This window comes from Halichoerus grypus, chromosome 2 (assembly GCF_964656455.1).
Source record: "Halichoerus grypus chromosome 2, mHalGry1.hap1.1, whole genome shotgun sequence".
NCBI classification, from domain to species: domain Eukaryota; kingdom Metazoa; phylum Chordata; class Mammalia; order Carnivora; family Phocidae; genus Halichoerus; species Halichoerus grypus.
Window position 1 is genome coordinate 65,090,227 of NC_135713.1, and position 15,266 is coordinate 65,105,492.

At 37.5% G+C, this 15,266-nt stretch overlaps 1 protein-coding gene across 8 annotated transcripts in view; it reads right to left on the reverse strand.

Annotated features, from left to right (window-relative positions):
• The window catches only part of DCP2 (decapping mRNA 2), a 113,343-nt gene that overhangs the window by 36,600 nt on the left and 61,477 nt on the right, over positions 1-15,266 (reverse strand). For all 8 annotated transcript variants that reach the window (XR_013445645.1, XR_013445644.1, XR_013445643.1 and 5 more), the window contains 4 exons: positions 15,054-15,152; positions 1,491-1,643; positions 1,257-1,369; positions 1,059-1,166 (listed from right to left, as the gene is read on the reverse strand). Coding sequence is in view for 5 of the 8 variants with exons in the window: in XM_078066941.1 (XP_077923067.1) it covers positions 1,059-1,166; positions 1,257-1,369; positions 1,491-1,643; positions 15,054-15,152 (473 nt within the window). In the remaining 3 variants the exon portion in view is untranslated. The remainder of the gene's footprint in view (positions 1-1,058; positions 1,167-1,256; positions 1,370-1,490; positions 1,644-15,053; positions 15,153-15,266) is intronic.

The window sequence follows — 15,266 nt, forward strand, 5'->3', positions numbered from 1 at the left end:
ACCACAAAGCCTTAGGACTAAAAGATACGGGAGTCACATCACAAACTATGGTTTGTGTCTCCCAAACATGAACAGTCATACCACTGTTTTCCAAACACTGTCACGATTTTGTAACTTTTTAGTAGTATGTTTCTTTTAAATCTTAGCTACACTCCTATTTTCCTACACTGTTTCATTTATGTCTAGTAGTATATAATTTGGTGATTATAATCACAGGTTCTGAAAGGCAGAAATGACTCTCAAGGCATTTAGTCCAAGCTTCTGTCCTCATAAAACCCAACTAAGACAGAATATTCCCTATGTATTTAAAAAAATATTAACTCTAGATGTGGTTTGTTCCTGTTTAATTTTTGAAGCCCTCAGACAGAATCACAACATCTAAATTAAATAAAATGTATAATGCAACTAACTCTCTGAACCTAACATATAAAAGTTCTAGCAAGCTTATTACAAATATATACGCTTATTTAACAAAATTATTTGCTCAGCCTACTCTGTAATTGCAATTTGGATATAATTAAGTTCCAACCAAGAAAATGTTCTTTGTGGTTCCTGTCCATGTAACAGTCACTTTTTACAGTACAACAGACTTTGTTAGGGAAAGAAAAGCAGTAAGCCCAAGTCTTCACAGTTCTATCTTTCTGAACAAATTATACATCAGCATTCCTCATCTCCCCTATACAAAAACAGACCTCAATATATCCTCTATTCAACAATCTTCAGAGACGTAATTGTCTCTGAAGTAGGATATGAGAACAGAGAACAATAGCAACACACACAGTGGCAGATTTTTTTTCTTTTCCTCATGTTCTATCTACCCATCTAAAAAGTTGATACCCTCTTGTGCATACTATTTTAAAATGTGCCTGAAGCTCCTTTCCAACTCCAATTAACCTTTTTCATCTCATCAAAAACCCTTTAAAAATTTTTTCTATTATCTCTAAGACCAGTAACAAAATAATATACTACAAAAAGGAATCCAACACTTCTGTAAACTTCAGAAGGAAAATGCTACTGCACTATCAGAAAGTAGGAATCCTATGAATGTATTTCTTTACCTCAATTTTTCCACAGTGGGTTTAGCTGGTGTGCTACCGACTGAGGAAAATCCATTGTCACTGTCTGAGGAATCTCCAAATCTCCGCGAAAGCCAGTCCCTTAGTGGTCTACGGAAACATTAAGAATTCACTCTTAAAACTTAGCTACATAAAAAAACAACCAGAATTAGTTTTGTACTTCAAGAAATAGGAACATACCTGATAAAGGGAATGGCCATAAAAAATTTGTTAGGTGCCAAACCAAGTTTGGATTTCGGGGTCATATCATTTCTATGACAGGGCAATTTCTCAATGGAGAACCACTCAATGTTCTGAGACACAAAAAAAATAATTCATTTAGTTAATTATCATCAAGGAGTTTCTAAAAGCAATTTCCTACTTCATTCAATTGGGATACTGTCCAGCAGCCCGAAAATACTTTCAATTACATACCCGAATTTCTCTTCTGGTTTTCGGGTTAAATTTTGTGTCTTTTGGAATTCCTGGAATGATGTACAAACGAGCAAGCTGGTCATTGATTCGAAGTTCAATGTAATCATCTTTACAAATATAATCTTTGATATCAAAACCAGTTTCCTCAAAGACCTGGAAATAACAAATTGAGATGGCGATTTTCAATTGTTGCTGTTAGATCTCCGGTTTGTTAAAATTTGTTTCAAAGCAAAAACTCAGAAATATCGAGGCAATTAAAGGCATGAAAACACCAGGCAAGAAATCAAAATATTCTAGGATCTAGTTCTAGCTCTGAACTGTTCAACTATGGATAAACCCTTTTATATATCTAAGCCCAAGTTCTTCACCTATTCAATGAAGGAAGATGTGTGATACTGTGATTTACAAAAAGAAATATATATTATTTGGTCTTCATCTCCTTTCTGATACAAAGCTCCTAAAACCCTTGGAATTTCCTAATCGATGAAAGCAACTAAGATACCTTTTGTCCATGTTACTAAGGTGACTTTTGGACCCCACCTAAAGATGGGGGGCTGATTGCCAGGACAACCAACCAAGGGATCAGAGGATTAGAACTCTCAGTCCACCCTGAACCCCTACCCCACCTCCAACCTCCATGAAGGGGACAAAGGCTGGAGACTGAGCTCAATGGTCAACAGCCAATGATTAAATCAACTCTGCCTGCATAAGGAAGCCTCCATAAAAACCCAAGGAAGTGGGGGGACACGACTTCCAGGTTGGTGAACGTGGAGATTTGGAAAGAATGGTACACTAGGAGACAACATAGAAGTTTTGCACCCATTCCCCATATCCTGCCCTCTGCAGCTCTTCCATCTGGGTGTTCTTGAGTTACATATCCTTTTAAATACACTGGTGATCAAGTAAGTAAAATGTTTCTCTCAGTTCTGAAAGCCACTCTAGCAAATTAAACCCAAGGAGGGGGTCTTTGGAAACTCCAATAGGTTAGAAGCACAGACAACAACCTGGACTTGCAAGTGTTATCTGAAGTAAAGGGCAGTCCTGTAGGACTGAGCCCTTAACCTGTAGAAACTGATGCCATTTCCAGGTAGACAGAGTCAGAACTGAGCTGAACTGTAGGACACCCAACCAGTATCTGATAATTGCTTGTTGGTGTTAGGAATGCCACCCCCCACCCCCAAACACAAACACATTATAATTGAGTCTGGAACTCTTAAAATGTTAGAATACAGCAGCAGTTCCCAGTCTGTGGAAAGTACATACTGGGACCACATATGGATTTTATTCATAGCATCTACAAATCTACACGTACGCCAAGCTACAGACTAAAAATTGCCTTACACATATAAAACTATTTTTTGGGCTCCTAGGTGCCTCAGTCGGTTAAACATCTGCCGTTGGCCCAGATCATGATCCCAGGGTCCTGGCACAGAGTCCTGCACTGGGCTCCCTGCTCAGTGGGGAGTCTACTTCTCCTTCTCCCGCTGCCCCTCCCCACCCTGCTCGTACCCTCTCTCTCTTGCTCTCTAATAAATAAAATTAAAAAAAAAAACAACTATTTTTCAAAAATGAAAACTGAATTGTGATTAATCCTAACATTTAAATGGACAGATTCCAAAAGTACAGCTACAACCCCATGTGTGGGGATATGGGGGTGGGGAGGTGAATGCAAAAAAACTGAAAACTAATGAAACAGACTCGTGGTTCTAAAACTGCCTTCCCTCAGCAGTGCCTCAAGGGCTGGAAGAAGAGGAACTAGGAGAACATATATCTCAGGAACTGATGTTACATCTAACCTTCACCTCTTCCCTCAACCAGAGAAACCACATTTATTCTGATTAACACACTGGGCTTCTGTATAAAGTAAAAAACCACTGGTCTCTTCTGGCCTTAAAGTTCTCCTTCAAATAACATTTGTATTACTCTGACAAAGGCCTTCCCAACTTCACCCCCACCAATCAAAAAGGCTTTGAATTCTCAGTGGCTAGAACCCACTGTGGATCTTTTACACATCCCCAGTTCCTCCCCTTTCCTCTGGTTTCAGCATCTCTTAACCAACCAGTGGGACAGAAGATGTTAAAACACATGGACAGGCCTGAATCTCTTACAAGGTACAGGTATGAAGGAGCTATTTCTACTCACTGTCTCTTCCCTCTCGTGTCAGTTCATGTACCTCTTTCTACATTCCTTGAAAAAGGCACAGCTATCCTTCTCCCAGACATGTGTAGTTTGGGACTCCCAATTTAAGCTCCTCCGTGACACCCAACTCATTTCTGTCACCATTTCTGTAAACCCCTAAGTATGCTAAACCTCCTATTCTTCATTAAAAAATAAAAAAATTTAAAAACTAGGTGAAGGGTGCCTGGGTGGCTCAATCATTAAGCATCTGCCTTCGGCTCAGGTCATGATCCCAGAGTCCTGGGATAGAGCCCAGCAGGAAGCCTGCTTCTCCCTCTCCCACTCCCCCTGCTTGTATTCCGTCTCTCACTGTCTCTCTCTGTCAAATAAAATCTTAAAAAAATAAATAAAAACTAGGTGAATATACTCACTTAAAAAATGTTCTGTGGTATATAGAAAATGAGAAACATTATTTGCATTTCCTACTTCTGGAAATGTCAGACTGAGTATCTAAGTACATATGTGGTATTGAAAAAAAGGAAGTTCTCTTGTCCTATGTTTCTTTATATCTACATCAGGTATTGTAGGTATACATAGAAACAGTCTATTAAAGGTGGTCAGTGACATTCAAACACAGCAAAACTATGTATCTTTTCCAGAATAACATTCTGAAGCTCAGTGACAGAGGTTTCATACCTCCCCAAATCTTAACATTTATATACACAAGACAATCTAATTAAAACCATCATGTGGATTTATTTTGCAATGCATATATGCTATCTGATGTTTGCATTAAAGCAAAATCCAGGATGTTTTAGTTTTCCTTTTACTTAAAGCAAAGGTCTACTCTACTGCTTGAGACAGCTTAAAAACATTTTTGATTATAAATCAACCTTAAAGGGTATTAGATTTATAACAATTAAGACTGGGGCACCAAAAAAAAAAAAAAAAGACTGGGATACCTAAACAGGAAACTGCTTCTCTTCATCAAAGGGAAGACATAAACCACAAGACATTCACAATACAATCCAGAATATATTGGAAAGTCCTATGTATCAATTAGACAAGTAACCCAACTTTTTAAAAATGGGTAACATGTAAGTGGGTACTTAATCAAGAAGACATTCAAATGGCCAATAAGAACATGACAATGTGCTTAAAATCCTTAAACTTCAAGAAAAAGCAAATGAAAAATACAATGATAAAGCATTACATTCCCATCAGAATGGCTAAATTTTTAATTGAGATACAATTAACAGATAACATTCTTATATTAGTTTCAGTACAACACAATGATTTGACATTTCTATATACTGTAAAACGACCATAAGATTTTCTGTACTTTTACTGATATATAATTGACAAATATCACTGTATAAGCTTAAAGTGTACAGCATAATGCTCTTACATATATTGTGAAATTACCACCTTAAGTTTAGTTAGCAACCCCTGCCTCATATAGATACAGTAAAAAGAAAAGGCAAAGGGATTTTTTTTTCCTTGTGATGAGAACACTTAAGATCTACTCTCTTAACAACTTTCATATATATCATACAGCAGCGGTTACCTATAGTCATCATGCTGTATATTACACCCCTATTACTAAGCTATAACGGGAAGTTTGCACCTTTTGACCATGTTCCTCCAATTCTCCCTAGCCCCCATTCCCACTTCTGGGCACAACAAATGTGATCTCTTTTTCTGAGACTGGTTTTTTGTTTTTTCTTTTTAGATTCCACATATAACTGAGATCATACAACATTTATCTTTCTCTGACTTATTTCACTTAGCATAATGCCCTCAAGGTCCATACATGTTGCACAAATGGCAGGATTTCCCTGATAATGGCTGAATAATATCCATTTTGTGTGCAGGTGTGTGTATGAATATATACACCCCACAACTTCTTTATCAACTGTCAATGGACACTTAGGTTGTTTCCATTTCTTAGCTACTGTAAATAATGCTATGACCATGGCTACAGTATCTTTTCAAATTAGAGTATTAGTCTCTTTTGAATATATTCCCAGAAGTGAAATTCCTGGATCATATGGTAGTTCTATTTTTTTGAGAAACCTCCATACTGTTTTCCATAGTGGTTACACCAGTTTACAATCTCACCACCAGTACAAAACAGTTCTCTTTTTTCCACATCCTTACAACATTTGTCATTTATCTTTTTGAAAAATCAGGCCATTCTAACAGGTGTGAGGTGATATCTCATGATGCTTTTTTTTTTTTTCTCTCATTGCGGTTTTGATTTGCAATTTCCCTAATGACTAGTGTTACTGAATATCTTTTCATCTACCTGTTGGTCATTTGTGTATCTCCTTTGGGAAAATGTCTATTCAGGTCTTTTGCCCATTTTTAATTGGATTATTAGGGGGTTTTTTGCTATTGTGTTCTAGGAGTTCTTTATATATTTTGGGTATTAACCCCCAAAATAGTTCGCAAATATTTTTTTCCATCCTATAGGCTGTCTCTTTACTTTGTTGGTGCTTTCTTTTGCTGTAGCTTTTCAGTCTGATGTAGTCCCACTTGTTTTTTGGTTTTTTTTTTTTTAAGATTTTATTTACTCATTTCAGACACAGAGATACAGAGAGAGAGAGAGAGAGAGCATGAGCAGGGAGAGAGGCAGAGGGAGGGAGAAGCAGGCTCTCTGCTGAGCCAGGAGCCCAACTTGGGGCTCGATCCCAGGAGGCAGACGCTTAACCATCTGAGCCATCCAGGTGCCCCGTCCCACTTGTTTTTTATTTTGTTGCTCATGCTTTAGGGGTCACATTCAAAAAGCATTGCTAAAACCTATGTCCATGAACTCTTTTCCTATATCTCCTTCCAGAAGTTTCATGGTTTTAGGTCTTACATTTAATTCTTTTATCCATTTTGAGTTAATTTTTATGAGTGGTATTAAGACAGGGGTCTAGTTTCATTCTTTTGTCGATGTCTAATTTTGCCAGCACCCTTTATGGAAGAGACCATCTTTCCTCCCTTGTGTTTTCTTGGCTCCCTTGTGAAACATTAGTTGACCGTACATGCTTGGGTTTATCTCTGGGCTCTCAATTCTGTTCCACTGATCCATTTTTCTGTTTTTAGGTCAGTACCATGCTGTTTTGATGACTAAAGCCTTATAAGTACAGCTTGAAACCAGAAGTGTGATGCCTCCCACTTTGTTCTTCTCAGGATTGCTTTAGCTATTCGGGTCTTTTATGGTTCTGAACAAATTTTAGGACTGTTTTTTCCTGCTTCTATAAAAAAATGCCATTGAATCTTGATACGGATTGAATAGAATTTATAGAAGGCTTTTACTAGTACTGACATTTTATTTTTTTTTTTAAGATTTTATTTATTTACTTGACAGAGACAGATACAGCAAGAGAGGGAACACAAGCAGGGGGAGGGGGAGAGGGAGAAGTAGGCTTCCCGCTGAGCAGAGAGCCTGATGCGGTGCTTGATCCCAGGACTCTGGGATCATGACCTGAGCCAAAGGCAGACGCTTATGACTGAACCACCCAGGCACCCCTAGTATTGACATTTTAACAATATTAATTCTTCCAATCCATAAACATGGAATAAAATTGTTGAATTTCTCATGTAGGCCTGGATAACCAGAACTCTCATATGTAGGTGGTAGGAATGTAAATTGGTACAATCACCCAGAAAACTACTGGCAATAGGTTTGCATCTTCTTTATGACCAAGCCACACCTAGAGAAATAAAAGCTTAATAATTACCTCAACGAAGACAGACAAGAATATTTAAAACAGTTTTATTAATAATAGCCAAAAGTGGGGTGCCTGGGTGGCTCAGTCAGTTAAGCATCTGCCTTTGGCTCGGGTCATTATTGGGTCCTGGGACTGAGCCCCACACCAGGCTCTCTGCTCAGCAGGGAGTCTGCTTCTCCCTCTCCCTCTGTGCTTGCATGCTCGCTCTCTCTCTCAAATAAATAAAGTCTTGAAAAAAATAATAACAGCCAAAAGATGGATACAATCCAATGCATAAGAGATAAAGCACTGTAACTATCTGTACACTGGAATACTAAAGAGCAAGAAAAAAAAAAACCCAACTACTGATATATGCAACAGTATAAATGAATCTCACAGACTTATATCGATCCAAACGCACAAAACAAAGTAACGCAAAATCCTTTTAATATGTAGCTCAAGAACAAGCAAAACTAATCAATGGTGATAAAAGGCAAAGTAGTGGTTCCCTCCAGGAGGTGTGAGAAAACTGTGTATCGACTGAGAAGGGGCAGGAAAGAATCTTCTGAGGTGTTGGCAATATTCTATATCTTGATCTGGATAGTAGTTTCAGATATATACATACATAAAAATTATTAAACTGTTCTGATTAGCTTCCTTCCTTGAGTAGTATTTGTAATCAGAAATAAGTATACACACCTAGTCATGTAAGTCTGTATGTGAGAAACTATGCTGAAAGTAAATAATCTAAGTTCCTTGTGAGCAAAACCTGTTAACTTTGTGTTACAAATAGTATCTAACTAAATACATGCTTAATAAAATAAGTACTGAGGGGCACTTAGGTGGCTCAGTCAGCTAAGGATTGAGCCCCACTGTCAGGCTCCTTGCTCAGTAGGGAGCCTGCTTTTCCCTCTCCCTCTGCTTGGCGCTCCCCCTGCTTGTGCTCGCTCTCTCGCTATGTCTCTGTCAAATAAATCAGTAAAATCTTAAAAAAAAAAAAAAAGTACTGAAGAAGACTGAGGAACTTTTTCAAATTAAAGGAGACTGAAGATATGTAATAATTAAATGCAAACACAATGTCTGAGCCTGGAAGAGAATCCTGTCTGGGGAAGGGGGTTGAAACTGCTGAAAAGGACCATAATGGGGCAATTAGGAAATGTGAACATTAAATGCCCATTAGATAACAACACCTCCCGATGTTAAATTCCTGAATTTGACAATTACACTGTGATTACATAAGAGAACTTCCTAGTTCTTAAAATTTATATGCAGAAGTATTTAGGGATTAAGGTGCAGGATGTCTGCAATTTACTCCTAAATTATTCAGCAATAATAATAAAAACCAAGGGATATCTGGGTGGTACAGTCGGTTAAGCGTGCGACTCTTGGTTTTGGTTCAGGCTGTGATCTCACGGTCATGAGATCGAACCCCGTGTGAGGTTTCACACTCAGCTTGGAGTCTAGACTCTCCCTCTGCTTCTCCCCACCATGTGCTTATACACACACATGCACGTGCACGCTATTTCTCTCTAAAATATATAAATAAATCTTTAGGGGAGCCTCAGTAGCTCAGTCAGTTAAGCGTTTGACTATTTCGGCTCAGATCATGATCTCAGGGTCATGAGATTGAGCCCTGCATCAGGCTCCATGCTCAGCAGGGAGTCTGCTTAGGATTCTCTCTCTCTCTCTCTCTCTCTGCCCCTCCCTCCCCCTGCTCCTGTGCTCTCTCTAAAATAAATAAATAAATCTTTTTTAAAAAATAAAATAAAAACTGAGGCACCTGGGTGGCTCAGTTGTTTAAGTGTCTGCCTTCAGCTCAGGTCATGATCTCGGGGTCCTGGGATCAACCCCTGCATCAGGGTCCCTGATCAGAGGGGAGTCTGTTTCTCCCTCTCCCTCTGCCCCTCTCCCGCCACCCCCACTTGTGTTCACTGTGCTCTCTCTCTCAAATAAATAAGTCTTTAAAAAATAAAATAAAAACCATATGCACATATATAGCAAACGTAATAAACCAAATATGGCAAAATATTAGCAGGCGAATCCATTCTTTGTGTTATTTTGCTCTATACTACTTGAAATTATCTCAATATTAATACCTTTAGTGCATTCAAATATGTACTGTGTGCTTAGTAAGTTAACAGCTACCATCCTATGCATGGGCTTCAGAAATTAATAGAGCAAGCACTGCTCTTTAAGGAGCTCAGTCTAAAGAAAACAATTATAATAGGACATACATGCCAAGAGGTAGTGGGTACTATGGGAATACATAACTAAGCTCTGGGTTAAGGTGAGGTGTGAGTTGTGAAATGGGGTGGTTATCTGGAGAAGGTGTCATGGACAGCATCGTATTCCGCTGGATACACCTGAGCTGGGACTTGAAAGATGAATAGGAGTTTGCCAGGTAAGAAGAAAAAGGCATTCCATTTAGAGAGATGGGAATGGCTATAGCTGGAATCATATGGGAGGAAGTGGTACAATAGGAGGCAAAATAAAAAGAGCCATCAGAGCTAAACACAGGCAGCTTCAAACCCTGTACAACCAAACTTATAACAAGTATAATAAAGTAAAAGATATAATCTCTCAATTCTAGAAGTGATAATAATTGATTTGCCTCTAAAGTTAGGAATCTGCTCTCATCATACTTACTGGGAAAAGTGTTTAGTAGCTCACTTACACATAAAGATACCAAAGACAAAAATTTTAATACCATCTTCTGTGGATCAAATTCATTTCTGTATTATAATACTTAATTTTCCTGGCACATAAAAAAGCATTCACTTCTCAAATGATATCAGATAAAAATCCCTAAGTAAGATTTAAAAATGTGCTATTCAAAAAGCACCAGCACAGGCAGATAATGAAATCTTCTACCTACTATCTAATGTCCTTTTATAAACTTATAGGAAGAGGTAGACTAGATCTACCAACAGTTCCTCTGTAGGAATTCTATCAAAATTAAATCACAATACACAGATGCATGTCAGTTTCATTACAATAAAATATATTGTTTTGCTAAGTAAAAACACCAAAATAAATCCTGAAACAAGTGAACTGCCAAGTATCATTTGCTTGTGCAACAACTGATGTTTCACCACCACTAACAATAAAGATATACTGAGGTTATCCTAACACATCCTTTTAAGAATATCTAGAAAACATTTTTCACATCTTTGTCCTAAATCTACCTCACTGAATAAAAGTAATCAGAACCCAATTAAGAAAGGTGAACCGAGAGGTCAAGGATTGGCAACTACTAAGGAAGGCGGCACTAAGCTTTCTATTGACAATTATTCATACCTTGTCCCTGAGAAGGCTGCCACTGCTTCTTTCAGTTCAGCCCACATACACAGCCCTTAAAAGATGGGTCAGCTTCTGCTATAACAAAACACTCCTGGACAGCTACATGTAATGAAATAATAACAGTAACGTAACTATAATAAACCAAATTAATATGTCATTAGCAACTTAAAAGAAGGGTAAGCACCCATGACAGAACTGCATAACTTAAAAGTCCAAGAAAACGTGTTGAAGGCATCAGCCTAAGTCTAACTAATGGCAGCTAAAAAAAATTAGGACAGAACTCCTCCTTATAGGTTAATACAAGTGAAAATTAAAAGGAACATTGTTTTTTTCAGAGAAGTTTGTGGTAATATCCCAATCTGGTTTTAAACTAAAATTTAACATAGATGGTAAGTCCCACCCCTACCACCACCAAACAGTACTGCAGTACCACCAAGTGGCAGAAGGACACACTACAAGTCTAGGACTGCTAGTTGAATACTTATCATTACTCAAAATGGCAACTGCTATGAACTAAACTTTGTCTCACCAAAATTCATGTTGAAGGCCTAACACTCAATGCGACTGTATTTGGGGACAGGGCCTGTGAGGAGGTGATAAAGGTAAAATGAGGTCATAAGGTTGGGGACCTAATCCAATAGGGCTCATGCCCTTATATGAAGAGGAAGAGACATGGCACACTCTCTGCACTCACAAAGGCACCCAGGAAAGACCACATAAGCACACAGTGAGAAAGCAGCCCCTGCAAGCCAGGATAAGAGCCCTCACCAGGAATCTTACCAGCAGGCACCTTGATCTTGGGACTTCTCAGCCTCTAGAACTGGGAGGGATAAATTTCTGTTGTTTAAGCCACTCAGACTGTGGTATTTCATTATGTCTGCCTGACTGAACTTATAATAAAGCAATGCTCAACTTTAATCCTAAAACTTTTCTCTCTTTATAACAGAGCTAATCATCTAAAAATCAGATATAAAAGTCAAATTCTCATCCCAAAATGTACAAAAATTAAAGACAAGTTTTCTTCTGACAAGTTCCTTTATCAGCTAAAAGAGGATGTTTCTTAGATCAGAAAGGTTAGAAGGATTAATTCTTATTATCGAAAGGAAAAAATCTTTCCCTGAAATTAAGAGAATATGGTTCCGAAGAGTATCTGTGCTCTCCTCAGAGCAAGACAAAAACTCTGAAACGGGGAAAAAAAAAAAATCATGATTCAAATCAGAAAGGTAAATATTATTAGAAAATACATATACTTAAAAATCACAAATTCCTTCCGTTTTCATCTATGTGTTTAGAAATACCATTTACAATATTCCTTGACTGCCTATACTGTAGTAGTCAGGAACACAGACTCCGGAACCAACCGCCAGGGTTTTGCATCCCTGTTCTGCTGCTCACTGTGAGACCTTGGTATGTTACCAAACTGCTCTGTTTCAGTTCCTCTCCTATAAAGTGGAGATGATCATCTCCCGTAATGGCTGTATCCCTCCCCACAAGATTCTCTATAACATCCTATCATCTACACTCCATTCTCCCACTCCCCCTGCCCTAATAAATTTTATTTACTTTCTTACAAACTATGGTGATCTATAATCATTACTGAAATTAGCACCACATGAATCGGACAATCCTTTACCTTAGTATCCCAGAGCAGAAAACAAACAAGTAAGATAAACTAAAGTGAAAACTGGGTGCCTCAGCTCACAGGTTAACTGCCTCTGCCCCTCCCTCCCATCCCCTCCCCCAATACCTTATTTCTGCATCATCCTCTTTATAATATAGTGTATAAAACTGGTCAGAAGAAAGGTTCTAGTGGTAGATGTAGATAATCCCTTGGGCATGGGATACTTCTCTTCAGTTTTGCAAGTTTAAATATTTGATTTCCTCCAAGTTCCCTCAAAAAGATCCAATTACAGAGACAGCTGATCTCACCAAATTTAGTCCAAATTTAGCCTGTTAATCCAAGCCTGTAGTGTCTTTTCTGGACCCAGACAATTATCTTACTGCTATAGGACTAATCTAACTCTATGTACAGAACTACACATCAATTCCTCTAAGTAGGATGCTATGATTTCTATTTTGTCCTTCCTTTTGAGCAAGAGAACCACAAAGTTTGAGGACATAAAAGGGAGACTTTACAACTACTCCATTTCATCTCCTACCATATACAAAAAGGAAAGGGAAAGCTTAGAATACGTGTCAATTTCTCACCTACTACCTAAACAGCTTTCAATTTTAAGAGGTATGCATAAATAAACCTTCACTTACCTGTATAAAATGGCTTTGTCTATAAGCTGTTCAAAACACTTACTTAGATAAGCTGTTGCATACTAAATTTAAAATGCAGCACTTTTAATCATTTTTTAAATCCTACTCCAAATAACCACTAATGGTTTTTCTGTGTTAAATAACTACTAGTAGTTTGTAAGAATTTTAATTACTATCGCTCACTAATAATTACATCCAAACTCAAACCAGGTGGTGAACACTGCTGCAGGAAAAAATGAGTCAAAAATAAATAAATAAATAAATAAATAAGGCAACAGTTCCAAATGAGATATGCCACAAAATCCATATTGCCATCTCAAAAATATCTCAAAGTTAACCACTAACACCTTAGATTTTAAAGATACTTCTAGTTATGAACCCTTTAAGTAACTCTTCTTAACAAATCTGTATCTCACAGAGAAATTAAGTGACTTACCCAAAGCCTCTAGGCTACTGACTAACATATATGAGAAGTATAACGGAACAAAAATCTTTCAACTCCTAGACTAGTTTTCTTTCCGTTGTATTATGCTTCTTTATAGCTCAACATCTCAAATTTCAAGGGTAAGATGTAATGTGGTAAGTGACAAGGAACTGATAAATAAGAATACAGTCCACAATGTATTACAGGTACTACATAATTAATGCCAAGCAAATGTCTAGACAATAACTTATTAAAGTTCCAAGACTATTATAGGGTAGAGCTCACTGATTAAATTTTTAAATAAATGGAATTTTAATTAAGAATGAGCTTTAGAAATTATCCACTCTACAGAATGGCTAGAATCAAAAAGACAAGAAATAACAAGTGCTGGTGAGGATGTGGAGAAAGAAACCCCCATGCATCTGTTGGTGGGAATGCAAACTGGTGCCACCATTGTGCAAAACAGTATGGAGGTTCCTTAAAAAATTAAAAATAATAATACCACATGATCCAGTAATTTAACTACTAGGTATTTTATCCAAAGAATACAAAAACACTAATTTGAAAAGGTATACGCACCCCTATGTTTATTATAGCACTATTTACAACAGCCAAGATATGGAAGCAACCCCAGCATCCACTGACAGATGACTGAATAAAGATATGGTGTGTACACACACACACACACACACACACACACACGAATATCACTCAGCCATAAAAAAGAATGAGATCTTGCCATTTGCAACAACATGGATAGGATCTAGAAGGTATCATGTTAGGTGAAATAAGTCAGACAGAGAAAGACATTACCATATGATTTCACTTATATGTGGAATCTAAAAAAAACAAACAAAAAGCAGAAACAGAGCCATAAATACAGAACTGATGGTTGCCACAGGGGAGGGGGTTAGGTGATGGGCAAAATGGATGAAGAGGAGTGGGAAGTACAGACTTCCAATTATGGAATGAATAACTCACAGGGATGAAAGGTAGAGTATAGGGAAAATAGCCAATGGTATTTTAATAACAGTGTATGAACTCAGGTGCTGGATACAGAGCTAGTTGGTGGCAATCCTTCAGGAAAAAAGATATTTTGAGCTGGGTCTAGATAGGATTTGAATAGGCAGGAAGAAGAGAGAACTTTCCAGTTAGGGAAATAATATAAGCAAAGTTTAGAGGCTGAAACAAAGCAGTCAAATTCAGAGACAGAGAATAAATTCTCTTGACTGAGAATAAAGGCAAATAAATTTAGGGATAGCTAAATTTTGCTATCCCTAAAGGACAGGGATAAGGGATAGGAGTTTCAATACTTAAAAGAATTAAACTTCATCTTATAGGCAATATGAAGCTAGAGAAGGTTCTGAGCAACAAATGTAAATTTCTTAAGAAAGCCAAAATTGTGTACTTGTCTGGAAGCCAAGACTATAAACATAAAACAAGCACTGTAATTGCCAAAATGTTTTACCAATTATAAATCCATCTAAAAAAAACAAAGGTAGAGAATATATCATCAAAATAGAAAGGAGTTAGAGATAACAATTAAAAATGGGCAAAAAAGAAAATGGAAACAAACTAAGGGAAGAATGATAGAGAGATATGGACAAAAGAATCACTATAAAAGATAAGTTATTTCATGCAGTCAAGTTTTAGAAAGAGGATTAGATGGTCCAAACAATAAATCTCCATGGCTAAAAAAGCACACTCAAAGCATAATCACCAAATGTTACTAGGTTTCAAACTGCAGTAACTCACCTCTCTAGCAGCACAATCATGAGGAGCTTCTTCTTTATTTACTTTTCCTTTTGGAAATCCCCAGCCTGATTTTGCTAGATACCCCTGAACCAGTAGTACCTATAAAAACGAGCAGAGGTAAAAGTAAAACTTGCCCTCCTTTCCCACACTCCTTTCTAAATGTCAAAGGTGTCTTTCTCCTTACTTCAAGTAACTGTCATCACCAATAATTTT